Source organism: Mugil cephalus, chromosome 22 (genome assembly GCF_022458985.1).
Source record: "Mugil cephalus isolate CIBA_MC_2020 chromosome 22, CIBA_Mcephalus_1.1, whole genome shotgun sequence".
In the NCBI taxonomy this organism is placed as follows: domain Eukaryota; kingdom Metazoa; phylum Chordata; class Actinopteri; order Mugiliformes; family Mugilidae; genus Mugil; species Mugil cephalus.
In genome coordinates, this window is record NC_061791.1 from 186,843 (window position 1) to 208,982 (window position 22,140).

Consider the following 22,140-nt stretch of genomic DNA (forward strand, 5'->3'; position numbering starts at 1 on the left):
TTTTCCATTTAAATTTCTGTATAAAATCTTTGTCATATATGTTTTAGTGGCTATTATTAACAGGTCTGCACGTTAGCCGTTTATGCTAATGTTAGCGTGACAGAAACTACATATAAAGTTTAAATTGAAGAAGCTGTGAAACATTTTTTGCAGTCAATGATCAATGACCCTGCGCTAACCCTGCTAGCCGTTAGCTGTTAGCCACTAGCTGCTGCTCTGAGGCTCTGTGACGTATTAGATTAGGAATGAACTTTGTTCTCAGCCTCAGAGGTTTGAACTGTAAAGGTCAAACCAGATTAAAACCTGTTCAGACCAGACTGAATCCAGATAACGGTTGGCATGACAACTGGTGGTGGTCGCCGTTAGGTCACAACCTGTTTCAAATAATGAAATAAAACGAAACTTATACAAAAACCACTTGAACATTAATCAAGTACATCCATGGAGAAAACCCAGATGAATCAAGTTCCCAGATACGGTTCCTTGAAGGGTTTAGAGAATAAAACCTTGGACTCACCAGACGCTAAACTCTGAGCTACAGGCGGTTCCAGGTTCAGAAGAAAATCAGAGACGTAAAATGATTTTCAGACATTTTATTGCAGAATGAGCAGATTTAAATGGAAAAGGCACGATGAAGACGACACAGAGCAGCATCATCATCAGTGTGAGCTACAGGTCAAAGGTCAGTCAGAGCCAATCGATCACTGATCGTCTCCAGACATGATCAGACCTCCTCACCTCCTCTACCGGCTCATCATGGGACTATATAGAAAACACATCATAATCACCAACATAATCATCCATCACGAGTCTGAGCTCATGACCAGCATGAACCAATCAGACATCAGCATCATTTTATCCTCATTACTTCATTCATTCATTCGGTAGCTCAGGTTTGAAACTTCAGAACGAAACAGGAAAATGTAAAAAAATAACAACAATAATAACAAAAAGGAAATTTGTTCACTTTTGTTTTGTTTGGAGCAGATCAATAAATTCCTGAGGACGAGGAAAATGGCAGCGACTGACGAGGTAGAAGTAAAAAAACATTTGTCTCATCAACGCGTCTCAAGGATCAGAAATCCTCAGAAGGAGGAGCTTTCAGTGGACGGTTTCCATGGTAACGCAGTCAGTGGTGAGGGCGACCAATGGGAGCTGCTGTGGGCGGGGCCTGACTATAAGTCTGAACTGATTGGACCAGATGAACGTTTCTACTTTAATTAACAAATCACAGACGATTGAGTTGAATGATTCATATTTATACTAATTATTCTTCTTAAGACGAACTAAACTAAAATAAACCTCTGTTAACGTCTCTTCTACTGGAACTCGTCTGTGTCTCGATGGTTTTCACCTCGTTCAGTCAGAGACAGGAACCAGGAACCAGGAACCAGGAACTAGAGCGTGGATCTGCAGCTCTAATCCTAACGCTCAAATGTCAGGAAACATCGACTCTGAACGAACAAGACGAGAAAAACCTGAGACTCTGAAGCTCTAACGTTAATTCTGAGAGAAAGATGTTCTCTCAAAGTTCCCTCAGAGTTCCTTCAGTTCCCTCAGAGTTCCCTCAGAGTTCTGGCCGTCCGGTCCGGTCGGTTCATGGAGGTGAGCTGAGGAGTTCCTGCCGACGTCTCATGATCTCCACAAACTCAGCACGATCAGCCTCCGCCTGAGAAGAAGGAGCAGGATCCAGATTGAAAGGAGAGAAAGCAACAAGGAGGAGGAGGAAGAGGAGGAGGAGGAGGTGGTGCAGGAGGAGGAGGTGGAGGAGGAGGAGGAGGTGGTGCAGGAGGAGGAGGAGGAGGAGGAGGAGGAGGAGCTCAGTGGGTGCTGCCTTCATCAAAAGACTCCACCCCTGAATCACAGGTGCTGACTGCCAGTTTCTCCTGCCGCCTCCTCATGATCTCCTGGAGCTCAGAGCCTGCACTCTTCTGGAGGAGGAGGAGGAGGAGGAGGAGGAGGGAGGAGGAGGAGGAGCAGCAAAAAGAAGAGGAGGGAGGGAAACACAAACAGGAAGTTACATCACAGACCAACACATTCCAGACCAGGTCTCTGGAGACTCTGGAGGAGACTGGTTCTAAACCTGGACCAGGTCCTCCTCCCGAGAGCCTCCTCATTTTGATTCTCTACCGAGCGTCTCCTTAAAACTCAAAAGGGGAGGAGGAGGAGGAGGAGGCAGAGAGCATGCTGGGAGGAAAGGGGGAGGAGCCTGATTCATTGAGAAATAAAGTGAAGTTGACACTCGACTGATTATAAGAAAAGAACTGGAGGCTTCAACCGGACCAGACCAGACCAGACCAGACCAGACTCTGTCTCTATTAATAGTGTCTCCATTATCAGGTCTAAGGCAGGACCAGGTCTACATGAGTGACCTTCATGTCGTCCGTGGTCCAGATCAGTTTAAAATAGTCCTTCAGTTACTGGTTCCAGCTGGATCTGGTTTATTATCTATTCTGTGAAGGGACCTGAGACCTGGGACCAGGGACCTGGGACCGAAGACCAGGGGCCTGAGACCTGAGACCTGAGACCAGGGACCTGGGACCTGAGACCTGGACTGACAGGTTCACTATGAGACCGGTTTAACGAGGGGACGAGGCTGGAGACGAACAGCTGATCTACCTGAAGAAGCTGCTACAGGTGGGAATGTGAGGAGACCTCGTTCTGAAGGCCGGTCTACTGGTCTACGTGAGACGGGATCATTACTAATGTCCCTGTTAGTCTCTGTGTGGACGCTCCGGCCGACAGAACGAAGCCGTGGACATGAGGACATGAGGACGTGAGGACACATGAAGACGATACCTGAATGAATGAGTCAGAAGATCAGAGGAGGGTCAGAAGAAAACCTGCAGGTGGAAATAGAACCAGACCAGACCTGACCAGAGTCGGAGGACAGAGAGGACGGAGACAGCTTCCAGACACCAAGAGGGACCAGAGGACGCCTCCGGACCAGAGGACGCCTCCAATCAGAGGACGCCTCCAATCAGAGGACGTCTCCAGACCAGAGGACGCCTCCAATTAGAGGACGCCTCCGGACCAGAGGACGCCTCCAGACCAGAGGACGCCTCCAATCAGAGGACGCCTCCGGACCAGAGGACGCCTCCGGACCAGAGGACGCCTCCAGTCAGAGGATGTCTCTAGCAGCAGCTGTCTGGAAGCTCGGCTCCAACATCATCATCAGATTCATCTGTAAACCATCTGTTTGTGAAGGTCCCTACTGAGCATGCTCAGCAGCTCACCTCTCTACAAAATAAGAGCTTTATTCACTGAGTCCTAGTCTGGGTGTGTCCACTACACTCTGTCCGTCCTAGTCTGGGTGTGTCCACTACACTCTGTCCGTCCTGGTCTGGGTGTCCACTCACCTCCAGCGCTGCTTTCTGAACCGTCACCTGACTGAAGACTCGAGCTCCGTCGTCAGGACAAACCGTCTTCAGCTCCTCCTTGTTGAGGGAGAACAGCTGAGCTCCGGTGAGGACGCCCAGGCTGGTGATGGTCCTACAGGGACACACGGAGACGGAGGTTAATGAGGACGAGGCCTGAGGAGGACGAGGCCTGAGGAGGAGCAGGACTCACACGGGGCTGAAGCCCTTGGCCTCCAGCCAGGCTTTGACCTGGTCCGGAGACGAGTCGTAGGTGATGTTGATGGACGAGAGGCTGCTGCTACGAGACGGAGGCTGGAACTTCTTGTGAGCGCTGCGACCCAGAGTCAGACGATGCAGCAGCTCGTCCTGGACCTCGTCCATGTTGGACTTCCTCCCTGCAGACACCACACAAACCTTAGTCCTGGACCACATTCAGACCAGACTGACCTCAACACAACAACAATCCATGATGAGATGAATGGAACTGGTTCAATGAGGGTAAAACAGCAGCATTGAGACAGTCAAGAGCTCCGGTCTCATCTGGACCAGTTTCTGGACCGGTTTCTGGACTCACTGATGGCGTCTGGTCTCTGGGGGCCGTGCTCCCTCATGGAGACGCCGGCGGCCTCGGTGGGCGTGGCCTCCCGGCTGAACACGGCGGGCTTGGACGGCTCCTCGGCTGGAGGAGGCTGGGGCGGCGTGGGGAGCCTGGTGGTGGGCAGGGGGGCCTTGGGTGGAGGCCTGGGTGGGGGCCTGGGTGGGCGCCGGGGGCATCGGAGTCACCGTGGGTCTAGTGGGCAGGAAGTCCGGCCGCGTGGTCTGTTTCTACGGATGAAACAACGCTTTAATTTAAAGGTTTTAACGTCATGACGGAGCGACAGAGACTGTTTCCATGGGAACAACATCCAGGATAATGTGGGAGGAGCCTAATGTGAGCTAAACCTAGCCGTATGCTAATTTAAAGACATTAACATACAGTAGGAGAGAAAACATTTCATGCTAAAACTAGCATGCTAACCTTCTAATGTCCTGTCCTGGTAGAATATTCAGTTTGTGCTCTTTTTATTTTTATTTTGTCTCATTCCTGTACGATTAGATTATTTTTTTTATGTCTGAAATAAACTAAACTAATGTCACCATAATGCAGATAAACACTAGCATTATTTAGGCGCTACCAGGTACCACGTTTAGCATAGCATAGCATAGCCTACAGCCTGGAGGCCTGATCCCACAACAAACAGCAGGTGTTTGACGTTTACCTCGTTCAACTCTCCCAGTAACTGCTGCAGACGAAACGAAACAAAGATGGAGGAGATGAGACATGGTTCATTGACCAGAGTTAAACTAAAACCTAAAAACACGATTAAAGGAACAGTCCCACATTACAGTTAGCCTAGCTTAGCATCAGTTCAGTGATGGGAGACAGACCCACATGAGCCCAGATTTATTTATTTTTGACTAAAATGAGTTTGCCCCCTGGTTTAATCTGTTGATACCGTGGAGTTGCTCTTGTGTTGCTTTTATTTTAAATGTGTGACTGTCCCTTTAAGAACCACAGCAAACCAAACTCAACTAGACCCCTCAGCCCGACTCCTCCTACCTTAAACAACTCAAACTCCTTCTTTGGCATCATGAGCTTTAATCATCAGAGACGAGACATGAACGGATGAGACGGTGACGACATGAAGTGAAATGAGCCGCTAAGGCTAAGGCTAAGGCTAAGGCTAAGGCTAGCTTACCTGGATGGTGTGGCTGTAGATGGGTTCCCCTCGGCCCGTCATGTCCACCGCCCTGGTGATCTCCAGGATGTTGTTTGGCACGTAGCCCAACGCCCCGGCGCCGTTACGGACCTTCCACCACTGCTTCCTGTCATCCAGAACCTGACGGACCAGAACCAGGGATTAGACCATTGGAACCTGACAGTTTCCAGCCCTTAATAGAAATTAGATGCACCAGGTTCTGTTCATTCAGTTCATGCTCATTTTTTTAATAATAATATAAAACACCCCAGGCCGGGTTTAAAATACATAAGACACCAAACGCTTTGAAACTATAAGACAATGAAAGGATGAAAAGTTTAAAAACTGTGGAGAGAATGAGTTTAAAAAGGTTTAAACAAACTTCCTCCAGGTGAAACATCTTCTTTAAACTCTCTGTGCGTATTCACACCAGGCTCGTCTAGTCCGCTTGAAACGGACCTTTAAATTATATTAAGTACTTGATATAATCCATTCGCCACAGGAGTCCAGAGGAAAAATAAGTGTCAGTTTCGTCCGCAAAAACAAGAAAAAACAAAAATGTGCGATCTATCGCTAACTGGGTCAATGTGGGCACAGAAGAGGGCGCTGCCTCCTCGATATATACGAGAGCATATATCAGCTGAGAGAATGTGGAGTTAGACGTTATCCCGACTCAGTGTCGGCTTAAAGTGAAAAGACTTCGCCAAACTTCCCGCCAATAATTTTTATACAGAGATTGAGCGGCTACGACACATGTGGGTTTATTGGTTCGCTTTTCAAAAAATGCAATGTGAAGTTGCAAAACTGAAAAGGGTTTGTCTGTCTGGTTTTTCTACAACATACAGATAAATGCTAGCATTATTTATGTAGCTTCTTCGTAGCTTCATGCCAGTTTATTAGAAAACTTTCAAATGCCAAGATTAGCGTTAGCATGCTGTGCAGTGTTTATCATGGTCCTGAGGACGTTGCATCACGTTCAGGTTTAGTTCACAAGGTGATTTTAATTGAATTATTTATTAAAGAACTTCGTCTTAATCGTTCTATTTAACGTTTAGATTGTTGTGGTGACGACGCTGTGATGTCGACACAGATGATAAAATAAAGGAGAGTTTTGTTCTTTACCTCGACCACCTCGTCTTTGAGGACCGACAGCTCCGTGTTGTTCCTCGCCACAAAGTCATATTTAGATTTGGCAAACATTTTCTGTGGGATCCTGGCGTCGGTGTCAAAACCTCTGAAAGAAATCAACAATGGTTTTAATTCATCAGAGAGAAAACGTTTCCAATAATAATAATAAGTTATGTGAGTTTCTCTGTCTAGAATAAACTATTTCTTCTTCTGTGGTGGCAGAGTTCAGCTGAAATATTTAACATTAAAATGTTGTTCAGCTGGAAAATAGACCAGAAATATTAGACCAGACTATTGTGATGAATGAACTAAATATTAGATGATGAATAAAAATCTGATCTCTGACGTGGATGAATTTACGGCCGTGGAGAAATGAGCCGACCTGAAACCAGAGAAACCAGAGAAACCAGAGAAACCAGAGAAACCACTGAGCGGGAAGTAAATTTAAGACAAATCGGTTTGAGGAGGAAAAAAAGATTCAGTGAAGAAACAGTTTGTTTTTAATCTGAAGAAGTCGAGCAGCAAATCAAACGAGAGAAAAAAAAAATGAAGCAGGAAGTGAAGAAGAACGTCTCATTCATCAGTTTAAAATATATAAAAATCAACATTTTATTAAATTAATATGAAATAACCTTATATATAACTAAATCTGTTGATTTAAAAGCAGGTATTTATCTATTTTATTTATTTATTTATTATTAAATATTTATGTGCATTTTATTTAATTTCAAATTTTAATTATTTCTAAAAATAAAAACTACAGTTTTATATTTTAACTCTTGATTTAAAAGTCATGTTAATAATTATTATTATGTGTAATTATTATTTCTAAAAACATAAGAAATTAAAGAATGTAAAAATAAATCTGTCTAAATGAAACATCATTAATGAAATAATAAACTAATAAATGTAATTATGGATTAATTTAATATTCATTTAATTGTCTGATGAATGAGACGTCTCAGGTTTCCGTAGGGCGGGGCTTAAAAAGTGGGTGGGGTCAGTTCTCCAGGGCCATGTGACCTGAGGGTTACCGGTCTAAACGCCGGCCCACAGCCTGTTTGAAAGCAGCCAGGGAGTCCTGATCCAGGATCTGAAGGTTCTTGTAGGAGGAGTTGGAGAGCGCGTACCCATCAGGGGGGAGGAACCTCTGCAGCGCCACCTGCAGGACAAACACAACACCACATCCCATTAGAACCCGGTTCCCCTGGCGACGTTTAAATCGGAGAACGATGGAGCCGAGCGTCAGACCTCGTCCTCCAGCCTCAGCCTCAGGTCCTCGGAACCGGCGAGACTCTCAGAAGAACGGGTCACGTCCTGGTCCAGCTCTGGAGGAACCCAGCCGTCACGGAACCGGAGAACACAGGAAGGGAAGTAGTGATCCTTCGGCCACTCCAGCCTGCAGAACACAGCGAGAACGTGGTGAGAACGTGGAGAGAGCGTGGTGAGAACGTGGTGAGAACGTGGTGAGAACGTGGAGAGAACGTGGAGAGAGCGTGGTGAGAACGTGGAGAGAACGTGGAGAGAACGTGGAGAGAACGTGGTCTCACCTGGACTTGGTCCAGCCGTCTCCCAGGGACACCCACAGGTGTCTCTCCTCCGCCGTCCCCGAGGCGTGGAGGAATTCGATGGCGTCTCTGGTCAGAAGAGGAACCACGACGCTCCGGGCCACGTCCACGCTGGCAGACTCGATCACCTGAGGAACACGAACAGGTTCTAGAGAGTGGAACCGAAGCAGGAAGAAAGAACTGAGAGAACGACTGAGACTCACCAGCCTGAGAGGACTGAACAGGAAGTGAACCAGATCCAGGGCGCTGGGGTTCTGGATGTGGTCCTTCAGCTTCCCCTGGAGACGGAGCAGCACAGTGAGAGGGTTCTACTGGTTCTAAAAGTCTTACTGGCTCTAGAGGTTTCAAAGGTTCTACAGGTTCTACATGTTCCACTGGTTCTAAATGTTCTACAGGATCCTGAAGCTCTACCGGTTCCAACGGCTCGTTTTAAAGTCTGAAAGACGTCAGAACCTTGAGACCTGAGTTCATCAATAATGAGATGAAATAAATAAGAGACGACGACGTTAAAGAACCACTGACTGAGTTCCACAGGTTCTGATTGGTTGAACCAGCAGAACGTCAGAAGAACATAAGAAGGGTTCCACGGTACCAGCTGGTTGAAGGCGTGTTTGAACTTCTGCAGACAGTCGATGAACTCGTCCTGGGCCGGGGGTCTGGATCTCAGCGTCAGGACGCCCTCTAGAGGACACACAGCGTCAGGACACGGGATCTGAGATCTGAGAATGAGTCAGGAGAACCCGGTTCCCTGGTTCCCCGGTACCCCCTCACCTCCGGGACCTTTCCTCTTCCCTTTCTTGGCCTTGTTCCTGCGGGACAGTTCGTTCAGAGCCTCCGACGCCTTCTGGAGTTTGGTGACAAAGAACTCGATGTCGTCCAGGATGTGGTTCAGGATTTGCTGCAGGAACAAGAAGTCGAGGGTTCTTATGAGAACACATAGAGCCCCCCCACCACACCCACCCCCACCCGTCCCCACCCTTCCCCACCTCACCCCAGGTCTGCACCGAGTCCTCCAGCTCTACTTTGTCCCATCAAGTATTATAATCATTATTATTATTATTATATTATAATATTATATATTATTATTCTATTCCAATCTAATTCTAATCTCTGACAGAACCCTGTGAGGTCCTTGTCTGATAGAACCCTGTGAGGTCCTTGTCTGATAGAACCCTGTGAGGTCCTTGTCTGATAGAACCCTGTGAGGTCTGGAGGGGGAGGGACTCAGAGAGAACCCCTCCCTCTGTTCTCCTTACGTAAGCAGATTTCCCTCCAAAGCCTCAGACTCTGATTGTTTTCTTCAGTCGCTCTAAATCTCTCAGTGTCCTCAGACCTAGATTAGACCAGATGAGACACGTGGGACATGTGGGACACGTGGGACACCCACCACCTCCCGGTCCACCCGGGCCGACGTCATCTCCACCGGACCCTCGTCCTCCCAGAACGGCTGCTCGTCTGAAAAGGTCCGACAGGAGGAGGAGCTCGTTAACAGACGAGTCAATAAATTAAATTAAATTAAATTAAATATTTATCTATAGTTTAAACATTTGATGATTTTATTGAAACACGATGTTAGAGCCTAAACTTTTACACATTCAGAGACTCCTCCCACTTCACAGCTGTATATATTAGCCAGAACATTATGACCACTCACTCTGGATTACTTGGTTAGAAGCAGGAGAAGTGTTCGAATAGGAACCAGAGACAGTGGTCTGAGGAGGAGGAGGAGGAGGAGGAGGAGGAGGAGGACTAGAGACGAGGAAGAAAAGGAGGAGGAGGAGGAAGAGGACTAGAGACGAGGAGGAGGAGGAAGAGGAGGAAGAGGAGAAGGAGGACTAGAGACGAGGAGGAGGAGGAGGAGGAAGAGGAGGAGGACCAGGATGGAGGGAACTCCTGCCTGTTCTACTACAGTGCGTTCATCTGCTGGTCATAATGTTGTGGCTGCTCCATGTGTGACATCACTCACAGTCTGGCTGCTCATTGGTCCAGGCCGACCAAGCGGCCACGCGGCCCTTAGGGTCCATCTGATTGGACGGAGATGACGACGGAGGCAAGGGGGCGGGGTCGGCGGGGGGCGGGGGGATGACGGTGTCACTCTTCAGGATCATCCTGCACACAAAGCAATCAGCCAATCAGCAGCCAGCATCAGACCCAGGGTTCATCAGCCAATCAGAACACAGCATCAGTTCTCACCTCAGAGCCTCCGGCCTCTTCTTCACCTTCCCTCCTTTGGCATCACTCATGGCACTTTCTATATCGGCCTGGATCAGAGTCGCCTGCACCGACACAGACAGTCCAGTTCAAAGAGTTCAAAGAGTTTAAAGAGTTCAACAAGTTAAAGAGTTCAAAGAGTTTAAAGAGTTAAAATAGTTTAAAGAGTTAAAAGAGTTAAAAGAGCTAAAAGAGCTAAAAGAGTTCAAAGAGTTCAAAGAGTTAAAAGAGTTAAAAGAGTTCAAAGAGTTCAAAGAGTTAAAATGATTCAAAGAGTTTAAAGAGTTTAAAGAGTTCAACAAGTTAAAGAGTTAAAAGAGTTCAACAAGTTAAAGAGTTCAAAGAGTTTAAAGAGTTCAAAGAGTTCAAATAGTTAAAATGGTTCAAAGAGTTCAAATAGTTCAAATGGTTCAAAGAGTTAAAAGAGTCAAAAGCGTTAAAAGAGTTTAAAGAGTCCAAAGAGTTTAGAGTTTAAAGAGTTAAAAGAGTTCAACAAGTTAAAGAGTTAAAAGTGTTTAAAGAGCTAAATGTGTTTAAAGAGTTAAAGAGCTAAAAGAGTTCAGAGTTAAAAGAGTTAGAGACATTTTAAAGGAAATAAGAGACTTTTCAGGACATTAGACGTTACTCACTCTCACCATATACAACAACATTATTATCAACAGAGGAGCCTCATGTTATCAACTCATCTCCCCTTAGACTGAAAATACTCATTTATAACATTATATTTAAAATTATTAGGACATAATCAAAGTAACTGAATCTTGCTCATAAACATGTTGTAGCTCATTCATGGTCTTCGTCTCTTTTTAAAGACAAAACTTTGAGGAATCAAAGTTGACACAGTTGGGTTCACTTGAATAAATGTGTTGGCTGAATCCTACAATAAATAAAATGACATATTAGTGTCCAGAGCTGTGATTGGTTCACATACACCCAGAGGAACGGTAGAGGCTGGTGTTCCTCAGGGATCTGCTCTCGGCCCAGTTCTCTTTCATCAGCTGTTAAACAGAAGCTCATTGGTCAGAGCAGGTTTACCTTGATGTCGTCACACTGGAACAGGTGCAGGTCTGGTTTGTTCTGACCCGAGTCTTTACAGACCAGAGCCAAGATGGAGTCGTAGTTGCAGGCGTTCATCACAGCCTGGCAGAGCTGGATCGACCCGATGGGGAAGTTCTCCAACTCGTTCTGGAACATGGTCAGAACCACAACCACAGGACAGACGTGACCAGCTGGACTAGAGACGTCTCCTAAATACCCAGAGGACATGCGAGTCTCACCTTACTCTCCTGGTCGATCAGGCTCACCATCTTCTCCTCCACCTGCAGCAGGACCTCCTGAGTCCAGATCTTCCCTTTAGCGTCCAGCAGACGGAGACGTCTGATCCCGTCCTCCACCGTGATCATCCCGTCTTTACGGTCCAACACGAACGTGGAGAGGTGCTGAGGACAGGACAACCAGGGGATAAAATGAGGACGACCAGGGGACAAACAGAGGACAAACAGGGGACAAACAGGGGATGACCAGCAGACAACCAGGAGATTAAACGAGGATGACCAGGGGATGACCAGGGGACGACCAGAGGACAAAGAAAGGACAAACAGGGGACAACCAGGGGACAAATAGAGGACAACCAGGGGACAACCAGGGGATAAAACGAGGACGACCAGGGGACAAAGGAAGGACAAACAGGGGACCAACAGGGGACAAAAAGCGGACGAGAGTAAAGTCAGTTTGATCAAAGCAGAGAAACTTTATCCACTGAAAACTACAATTAGAGACAAGATGGCCGACGCTGTTCCACATGTCTGTATCAATAAAGTTTTTGAATGATGTTTCATCCAGGCAGTAACCTCTGTCTCCGAGCAACGAAGCCACGTGGAAGTGCAAAAAAAAAAAAAACAACTGCAGTTCATCGAGTGGCCACTAGAGGCTGCAGACGGGAGCAGATCCCCATAGACCCCCATGTTAAAAAGCCTTCACAGCCTCATCTAACATGTTCACAGCCTGGTTCAAAAAACGGTTTTGGTCCCAATGGTTTATTTCAGACTGTACGGGGGTGAATTCTTTTGTAACTCTTCGATTAATTTTTATTAAGGTTTAAAATTCTGCACAATTAAGGGCGTTCCCGCTGTGAGTGACCGGCGGTAGCCTGAGCTAACTGGTAGCGTCCGACACGACCCCTACGTCCATATGTGGAGTATCCGCGTGTGGGTGGAGTAAAGCTTATCCAACATGGCGACGGCGGGCTCCGCCCACTTTGGGCTTCACGGTGGGTTTGTGGTGACGTCACCTGTTTATAGTATAAACAGCCAATGGCTTCAAATGAACATGGCGACCATCTTGTCTCTATGATGTGGATTCACTGAACAATCAGAAACAATAGGTTCAGGTGTGGATCAGGATCAGGTGTGGATCAGGATCAGGTGTGGATCAGGATCAGGTGTGGATCAGGTTCAGGTGTGGATCAGGATCAGGTGTAGACGAGGACTCACCTCCACATGGTACTGGGACGTGTCCGTGAGGCTGTTGATGCTGGTCTTGGTGAAGTGTTTCCTTTGTTCTGGTTAAAACAGTTTAATGAGTTTTTAATGGTTAGATATTAATGAGTGAGACACGTTCAAGGACACTCTGTAAACCACACTGCTGCCTTCTAAGATGATGTTAACACGTAAAACATCCTGCAGGAAGATTAAAACTCAGAGTCGTCTTCATGGTGACTCCAGATTAACATGAAGACGACTTTTATTTATTCAGAAACACGACAAACGCACACGACTCAGCTCACTCTGGCTTTTCTTTTTATGTTTAGACGACGAACGAAGGAAATAAAGTTCATCCAGTCCTGTTAACGAGAGGAAGACACAAACCACAAGGACATTAATATGGAGGAGGAAGAGGAGGAGGAAGAAGAGGAGGAGGAGGAGGAGGAGGAGGAAGAGGAGGAGGAGGAGGATGATGAAGAGTGGTGGACTGACCGTAGAGAGCTTTGGCACTGGTCTTGGTCTTGGTCTTGTTTGCAGGAGGAAGAGGAGGATGAGGAGATGAAGAGTCGTAACCACTGAGACAAGAAACAGAAGTCAACATATGACTGTTGCCACGGCAACGGATCAGAGGAGTCCAACCAATCAGAGCACGAGACTGAAGCATCAATCAACAGGCGGCATTAATTAAAGCTCCAGTCATGATCTGATCTGGTCTGATCTGGTCTGGACCTCTGAAGGAACCGGACTGGATTTATCATCTATTATGTATCGAGATCTGGTCCCAGATAAAGATCCTGATCCAGGTTCTGTTCTGATGGACTTCATGAGGCTGCCGTTACCATGGTTACTGCAGGGTTTGTAGTGAAAACTAAAAGTTGGTGTGAAGGTTTAAATTAATTAAAATAAATTTCATTAACACACTGAAGGAAGAGTTTAAACATAAAACCTGTCCAGTGTTTGTGGGGCTTTAAAAGTTAAAGGTGCCATATATAACAGAGCTAACAGGTGAGCTAACAGGCGAGCCAACGGGCGAGCTAACAGGCGAGCTAACGCCACTAGCAACAGACTCACTTGATGTGAGAGGAGTAGGAGGTGAAGACGCCCGAGGACGAAGCTGGAACTTCATATCCGTTCATGGTGTCCAGGCTGGACGTCTGAAACACAGAGACATTAGCAGCATTAGCAGCGTTAGCAGCATTAGCAGCGTTAGCAGCATTAGCAGCGTTAGCAGCATTAGCAGCATTAGCAGCGTTAGTGTGACAGAGCTGATGAGTCCTCATGTCTGAGGCTTCTCTGTGGACTCTGCTGCTACTTGTGATTACTTTTCCCACAACTTCCTTCATTCAGCTCGGACTCCATTTTGGACTCCGTTACCACGGCGACAGACTAATCTGCAGCTGAGAGAGAACCCAGAGAGAACCCAGAGAGAACCCAGAGAGTCGTAGAGCCCCGCCCCCTCTGACACAGCCCTCTGTAAATAAACAGCACGTCTGCAGAAAGGTCAAAGGTCAGAGTCTTTATCTGTGTTTACTCTGAGGAGACAATGCCTGAAATCTACTTCCTGTTTCCTTCCAGCTCAGAAACTTTTATATCAGAAGGAAGAGGAGGAGCAGGAGGAGCAGGAGGAGGAGTTTTAGTAGTTTCTAGATGTTTCCTCTGCTTGATGCAGCCAATGATTTACATCTTCTCTCCCTCCGTGGAGGAAATAAGAAGCTGCTCATTAAATAACTTGTTGAACTAATGATCCACCAGGAGGCGCTGGACCATGAGCTCAGTTACATCCAGGAGCCTTTTGACCAGTGTGTGTTATTCCTAATTCAATAAAACCCTTTAGTTTGTCGGCGCTCAACGTTTTCAGTCCTTTATTTGATCCAACATGGTTCCTGTGCTGGACGGTTTCCCATCATGCAACAGGAGGAAGGAGAGGATTAAAGAGAGAGGACGTAAATCTTCTTATCGTCCTCTTTGTTTCTGCCCCGTTAGACTCTGAGCTTTCACTGGATCAGGCTGCTTTCATTTAGAGACGAGATAAATTTATATATCACAATTAAATCTCATTCATTTTTAATCTCTATTAAATTAATTCATGTTTAATCTCTATTGATGGCGTTTCATTGTTCATGAGCAAACACACTGTTGATTAAACGCCTTCAACAGTTTCAACAACTTTCAGTGTCTTTCTTTGTCCACCATGTGTCCACATGAATGTGTCCCTGTTGCTACGGAGACAAACTAACTTGTGGACATTGTCCAACCAGAGCAGAGCTGACGCTTCTTATTGAGAACAGTGTCTCCCAGTGAACAGTGGCTGCAGGAGTGGACACATATTAGCAGCAGCATTGGCAGCTTGTCTTTGTCTTGGTTTGTCTTGGTTTGTCTCCAGCTGTTAGCCGCGTTAGCCCAAGTGCTAGCAGAATCCCCGGCTAACGTATGCTTGGCTTGGTTCATGTGCTGTTTGAAGCTGGAAAGAAAACTCCTTCCTGCAGAGTGTGATGATACTTTATGTGTCTCCACTGGTCCCTCTTGGTGTCTTTGTCCTCAAATGTCCCATGGAGAGGACCAACGTGCTGTTTAGCGTCTTCCATCTTTATGGGTTGGTTCTGCTGCCTGTCACTACCGGATCAGCTGGTGCTAACGCTAACGCTACTTGGACAAACTGAGACACGTTCACAGTCGTTCTGCTGCAGATGCTTCATTAATCACATTCATCATTAATAATATGGCCCTAATAATAATAATAATAATAACAACAACAATAATAATAATAAGAAGAAGAAGAAGAAGAACAATAGTAATAATAATAACAACAATAACAATAATAATAAAATAATCTGAGGCCGTACTAGAAATGTAGTTCAGGCGTTTATTGTTCACACCTCAGTGCTGTTAACTTTATCTTTAGTGACTCATTAACCGATTGTTTACTTACTTTCAGACTCTGTTGATTCTCTAAAATATGGAAGGAGTTAATAATCAACAGATTAATATTCATTCTGCCCAGTTATCAAGTCTCTGATGTAACTGGCTCCTTAATATTTTAAAGTTTAATTCAGACAGTGAATAAAACTGCTTAAGTTTCAAAAGCTAAACGAATCATTACATCAAATATTTGGTTCAATAGACATTAGCATGCTAAGGTTAGCAGCTGCTTTAACTTAACAAGCTAATGCTACCAGCTACATTAACCTAAACAAGCTAATGTTAGCAGCTACATTAAATATTCAGGTAAACTTTCTAACGTTAACGGCTACATTCACATAAACAAGCTAACGTTAGCAGCTGATCTAGCAGTTAACTTTGTGTCATTTCCTCCTTAAGGTTGACATATCTGATTAATGTTTAACGTTATCTGCTATCTAACCTAAACATGTTTATCAGAATCAGCTGTGTTGAAGAATGTGGCACATACAGGGAATTAGACTCTCATGTACAAAAACACTCGTTTTATTAATTTATAATTGAGCTGGAATCTATTTTACAGCATCAGAGCAGCTCCAGAGTTAATCCAGACGAGAACAGAAGCACAAAGACTTCGTCCCGTCCATTTAATACCTGACAGAGATCAGCAAACACAGGAACCTGAATGTCAAACAGCAGTTACCACGGAAACGGCACACAAACACGGTCAGCTGTTTAGTGTTTCCATGACAACGGTCAACTCAGTACAGTCAGAAATGTCTGAAAGACGTCATCAGTTTGATATCGACATGTAGCAGAGTCAGTTTAGATCCTTTATTATTAACCAGCAACAAGAATAAATCATGTTTAGTGGATTCATTTCCACAGAATTAATTCATTATGTTAGGCTAGGCTAACAGTTTCCCTCCACCTCTTTCCCATCTTTGTGCTAAGCTAGGCTAACAGTTTCCCTCCACCTCTTTCCCATCTTTGTGCTAAGCTAGGCTAACAGTTTCCCTCCACCTCTTTCCCATCTTTGTGCTAAGCTAGGCTAACAGTACTTCCTTCCAGTCTGTGTGCTAAGGCTAACACTACTTCCTTCCAGTCTGTGTGCTAAGCTAGGCTAACACTACTTCCTTCCAGTCTGTGTGCTAAGGCTAACACTACTTCCTTCCAGTCTTTGTGCTAAGCTAGGCTAACACTACTTCCTTCCAGTCTGTGTGCTAAGGCTAACACTACTTCCTTCCAGTCTTTGTGCTAAGCTAGGCTAACACTACTTCCTTCCAGTCTGTGTGCTAAGCTAGGCTAACACTACTTCCTTCCAGTCTGTGTGCTAAGCTAGGCTAAGTGTCAGTTTGTTTAAGCCGTCTTTAATCATCAGTGTGAATCCACTAATCTTCATTCATGTTTTCCTTCCGTGTGTCCATGAGTCCAGCGCCTGAGAAACAGCTGATCGTATTGATCATGTGACGCGTTCAGCAGCGAGGAGCTCAGCTGATCGTATTGATCATGTGACGCGTTCAGCAGCGAGGAGCTCAGCTGATCGTATTGATTATCGGATTCTCCTGCAGCCTGGAGGCCACGCTGCTCTGGATCCAGGTCTCAATTATCTCCTGTAACCTACTTACTGCATGTCACCGTCCTCAGAGCCAGAAACACGCTAACAAATAACACATCTGAACCTGTTCCAGCTCCAAACCCAACACTTAACAGGTCCTAGGGTCAGTTTAGATCCTTCATTTTTCATCATCCACTCAAAAATAAATAAAAAAATAAAGTGTCAAACGTTTAGTTTCCTGAACTCGTTTTCACTCAGAATTGATCCTGATATTGATCCAGAGAGACACTGATTATTCGTTCTAATTTAGGCTAAAAGTTTTCACTCTGCTTCCACTACTTGTGCTAAACTAGGCTAAGAGCTTTGTTCCAGTCCTCGTGCTAAGCTAGGCTAACACTAACAGTTTATCTTCACTGTGTGACCTGATTTCAGACACTTTCACCAGCTGCTTCCTCCTTAAGGACCCGAACGCTGAACGAAGCTAAAAATAATCCAGAATAATCCTGAAAGTGCTGAAGTCTCCATTCTGCTCAGAGGGTCAAAGTCTATTAAAGGGAGACGTCCCTCACGTCCTGTCCACACCCTGTCCACCTCCGTTTATTTGGGTTAAGACAAGCTGCAAACCTGATCCACTTCTCCTCCTTCTTTAATTGTATTCATTTTAATTCACTTATTATGGTGGGAACCATCCTTCCATCTCAGGGGGCGGGGCCTATCAATCAAAGATCAGCTGATCATTTAAAGATGACATGGCCACAGCCATGTTAAGCCCCACCCACACAGTCTGATTGGTTCCTAACAGAGAGACTACAACTCTACTACACAAATAATTTAGCTTGACATTAGCGACGCGACAAACGCAGCAGAAATGTACTGGATTCTGAGCTAAATGCTAAGGTCACTGAATGTCAAAACACTAAAGGGCTAAAGCAACATGCTAATCAACACTCAACAAGTCCTAGCTAGCTCGCTTTAGATAAATGCTAGCTAACATCTGCAGGCTAACAACTGCATGCTAACATGCTCACAGGAACAACATCTGGCAGGAGAAACCATCTTAGCGTAGCATGTTAGCCTTCTAACTTACCCAGACATTTGCTAACTGGCAGATAATTCTGATCACAAAGATAAAACTATGATCAGATTCAGTTCTGATCCGAGTGTGAACGCAGCGTAAACCAGAACCAGATCTAAGAGGTCACATGACTCCAGAGATGTCAGGACGTCAATCAACGTCAACGCTGATCAGCTGATTGCGTCTTTCCACATCACAACACGAAGCTACAGGAGAAACAAACTCATCTCATCTCAGTTTCCATTGATTTCACATATTTTATATATTAATATTTATTCTCTGTTCCTTATTTTAACGGAGCTTCTCCTCCTCTGTGTGGCCGTGTGACCTGGATCTGGATAAAATAATGAATTAATACTGAATTAACTGATTTCTGTAGGTTGTTGAGTCTGAGCTCAGGTGTCGAACGTTCCCAGCAGCTGATTGGCTGTTGGATCTGTCAGCAGGTGTTCCTAATAAAGTGGCCGTTGAGTTTAAATGATCATCATCATATAAATGAGGTCCTACCTGTTGACACGTCCACAGGTGATCAGAGACAGAGACGACTGAGGCAGATTACAGAGGACAGATTTACTCTAAGCCTGGAATTAACAGGTGGAGGGGCGGGGCTTAGGCACAGCTGACACAAGGGGGAGGGGCTTACATCATTTCATTTAGATTTAATTGAAGCTGAAAAGATTTTAATAAACATTTGAATATTTATTCGTCTTCAGATCGCCATGGTAACTGCTGATCAGGAGTGAGATCAGTGATCAGCTGATGATCAGAGTAGAATCAGCTGATGATCAGCTGACTGTGAGGGAGGCCCAGGGTCCTAGAGACCTCCTCTCCTGTTGTAGCGGCCTCCTCGTTAACCTCCCAGAAACTCGACTCCTGATGGCTTGACCAGTTTCCTGTTTCAATCCCATAATCCTCCGCTGGCAGGTACGGTTACATCAGCCTGTCGCCACGGCAACGCTCACAAAGGAGGCAGGCTCCCGGGAGACGCCCGGTAACGGTCATCAATAATGAAACCAATGTTTAGTTGGACATCGGGACTGAGACACGTTTGACTCCTGAATGATTGATGAGCGACGAGGCTCCAGTTCACGGCCGCTTATCGATAACTCACACGTTTCTGCTTTTTGATTCATATTTGGTAAAAGGTTGTTTTTAGCAAATGTCCATGTTTCAAACTCAAATCCCGTAAAACTCCATCACACAGGTAACCTGAACGGTTCAGTTCTCATCACTAAGAGACAAAAGTGTCCTAAAAAATTTAGATTATTGAAAATAACTCCAGATTTTCTTCTTGCTACGTTCGTTACATATTAGAAGCACATTCACATAATAACCTCAGAATATTTCTTAGGTTATTATTCTTTCTTCTCCGTTCAGTCTCTTTATTGTGTAATATTTTAAACAGTGAGGACTGTTGTTATCTGAAGGTATTTATGAGGAGTCGCCTTTATTTCATTGTTCACAGGTTATAAAACTACCAGACGCAGCGAAGACTCTTTTATTGGTGGCACTTTGGCCCCTGAGGGACTCAGCGAAGACGCTGCCATGTCCTCGTGTCCTAGTTGGACGTGTGACAAATTAAACTGTGCGTGCTGCTGTTTATCGACCTGTGAGATAGTGTCACTGTGTGTGTGTGTGTGTGTGTGTGTGTGTGTCTCTCTCTGTGCTGGATGTCGACCTGACGCGTGTTTATACTCAGGTAGTTGTTCCTACAGAGACACAGGTGCATGCTGGGTATTGAAGATGGTGTTTGTTCATTAGTTTTTCCTCCGGGATCATAACAGCTGAAATGTGGAGCTTCCTTGTTGTGTTATCGTGTGTGTGCTATCGTGTGTGTGCTCATCGTACGGACGTCACTGTGGGTGTGGACTCATAAGTGAACAAGTGATCACACACCTGTTCACCTGTTCACCTTTTAACGGGGGAGAGGCTGAATACCTACAGACCACATCAGAGACTTTCCTGCTTCCTTTATTTGCACAGACGCTTGGAAGCGGCTGAGAGGGAAGTTGGTTGAATAAAAGAGTTAAACGGCCTCAAACGTGGTGAGAGTTCAGTTTATTCATGCAGAGAACAACATGAACATGTGGTGGTTTCAGGGCACGTTTGTGTCTGAACGGTGAGAACGTACTGGTTTAAAACCAGGTATGAGGGTTCAATAAAAACCAGCGTAGAGGAGGAGGCCTGCGTCACCATGACAACCCCGGCTCTGGGAAACATCCAGAAATAATGAGAGGAGCTGGAGCCGGTTCCCATGAAGAGCCGAGGCCTGGACTCACCCACCATCCCACAGGAAGAGCTGCACAAACAGCTGATTACACAACGACTCAAAGGTCAACGCACGGCCCCTAGGAGCCCGGCGACCTTTGACCTGCAGCACAGACACGTGACCTGGACACGGCTGGTCCAGGCTGGACATCACCACCCAGCATCACGGAGGACACCACCACCACAACAACAACAACAACAACAACAACAACATCATCATCATCATCCTGCTGCTACACTCTCACGGTTCAGGAACGACTGTAAAAACAAATAAAATGTCTGAAGTGAAACTAAATGAACTTCTAGGAACTCTGTCTCTGGGGTCTCTGAGGTCCATTCAGGATCCCGCTCAGTCTCATGAGGGCCCACATGATATAACAAAGTATTTCTGTCCATGTGCTCATTACACAGGTTACTGGACCTGGACATGTCCTCCCTGTCCTCCCCGGTGACCGGCCCGGGACACATCCAGGGACATTTCCTCCCTGTCCTCCCTGTCCTGGACACATCCAGGGACATGTCTCTGTCGGCCTCACAGCTCCAGGGCTTCTCTGTGTTCACCCCGGAGCTGCCCTTCAGTCCCCTACCTGAGGCACGGCGTGTGCCAGACCCCGTTTAAAAATCCACCGATTTCAAGTTAATTCGAGGATCCGCCTCAATAAATGACTGATTCGATCATAAACTGTTTGTTAAGAGGTTTTTATGTGTGTGCGTAGGTTCGGCTTAAATATAATGTACACTTAGGGACGATAATGTTACTTAAACTGATTAGTAAAGGTTGTTTTGGAGGACAGCAGCTTCTCATTTCTCCCTGTGAAAGACAGGAGGAACAACAGGACGAGAGCTAAAGAAAGTTCATTTTAAATTATTTCAAGACGTTTCTGTGTTCAGAGTCAAAGCCGAACTGAGGAACAGATCTAAATGCTCCAGGATATGTAATCAGTTTTCATTTATCCACGTCAGAGTTTCTACTAAAGCATTTAATCCGTTTGTCTCAGCGGACCCTGGTGTGAGGGTTTGACCGCTGCTCCAGGACCAGGAGGCAGATCAAGTTGCTTCGATTTTCATCAAATATTTATAGTTTCCCGGTGTGAACGGATCCGAAACCGGTTCCAGCTCCGTGTTTCCTGGAGCTGGTGGCTGAGCCGGGTCTTACCTGCTGCAGGTGTGTCTTCATCCAGGATCCCAGCGCGGTCAGAAGAACATGGCACAAACCAGCGGCTCCGGCGGCTCCGTGTGTCCGACACACTGAGCTCCTCCTCGGCTACAGCAGCTCCAGCGGCTCCGTGGAAACTACACTTGACTTTGGATCGTGTTAAAAAAATAAAAGCATCAGCAGCAGCTGCAGAGACGAGGCAAGATGAACCCTAGGTAGTGACTGGCAGGAAGAGGCCACGCCCCTTCTCTGCAGGCCACGCCCCTCCAGTTTCAGTTAGTGATTAACCAATTAAGGTGTGGTCACATGACAGGACAGGACGGAACAAGTGACTCAACAAGGGTCTACTTTAATAATAATAACAATAATAATTATTATTATAATGATGTACATTATTATTATCATTGTTATTATTATATCAGATCAGGTTTACAAATACTTTTTAATTAGAATCTTAAAATATAATAATTAGACACTATTTTCTATTTTAATTTACTAGATTTTACGTATGTTTCATTTAAATCTTAATTTATCTTTCTTTTTACTTGTGGTTCTTAAGAGTGTTTTTACTTTTAACTAAGTTATTGAGACCAAGAGTTTTCTCTTATGGATCATTAAAGTCTGTCTCGTGTAAAATAAAATATGTTAAATAAGAAATAATAATAATAATAAAAAACAAAATAGATATGATTTGACT

The 22,140-nt window shown here is 45.4% G+C and overlaps 1 protein-coding gene across 1 annotated transcript; it reads right to left on the minus strand.

Annotated features, from left to right (window-relative positions):
• Window positions 1-578: 578 nt before the first annotated feature.
• On the minus strand, window positions 579-21,668 carry eps8a (epidermal growth factor receptor pathway substrate 8a). The gene is given in 24 exon segments (XM_047575757.1): window positions 579-1,931; window positions 3,360-3,492; window positions 3,571-3,754; window positions 3,934-4,111; window positions 4,113-4,184; window positions 4,619-4,642; window positions 4,960-4,995; window positions 5,099-5,239; window positions 6,221-6,332; window positions 7,261-7,388; window positions 7,478-7,625; window positions 7,777-7,922; window positions 7,998-8,072; window positions 8,387-8,475; window positions 8,566-8,692; window positions 9,182-9,249; window positions 9,761-9,903; window positions 9,988-10,070; window positions 11,041-11,190; window positions 11,283-11,444; window positions 12,498-12,565; window positions 12,981-13,063; window positions 13,560-13,642; window positions 21,444-21,668. Coding segments are annotated over 24 exon segments (2,565 nt in total). The 5' UTR covers window positions 21,465-21,668; the 3' UTR covers window positions 579-1,820.
• Between the last annotated feature and the right edge of the window lie 472 nt (window positions 21,669-22,140).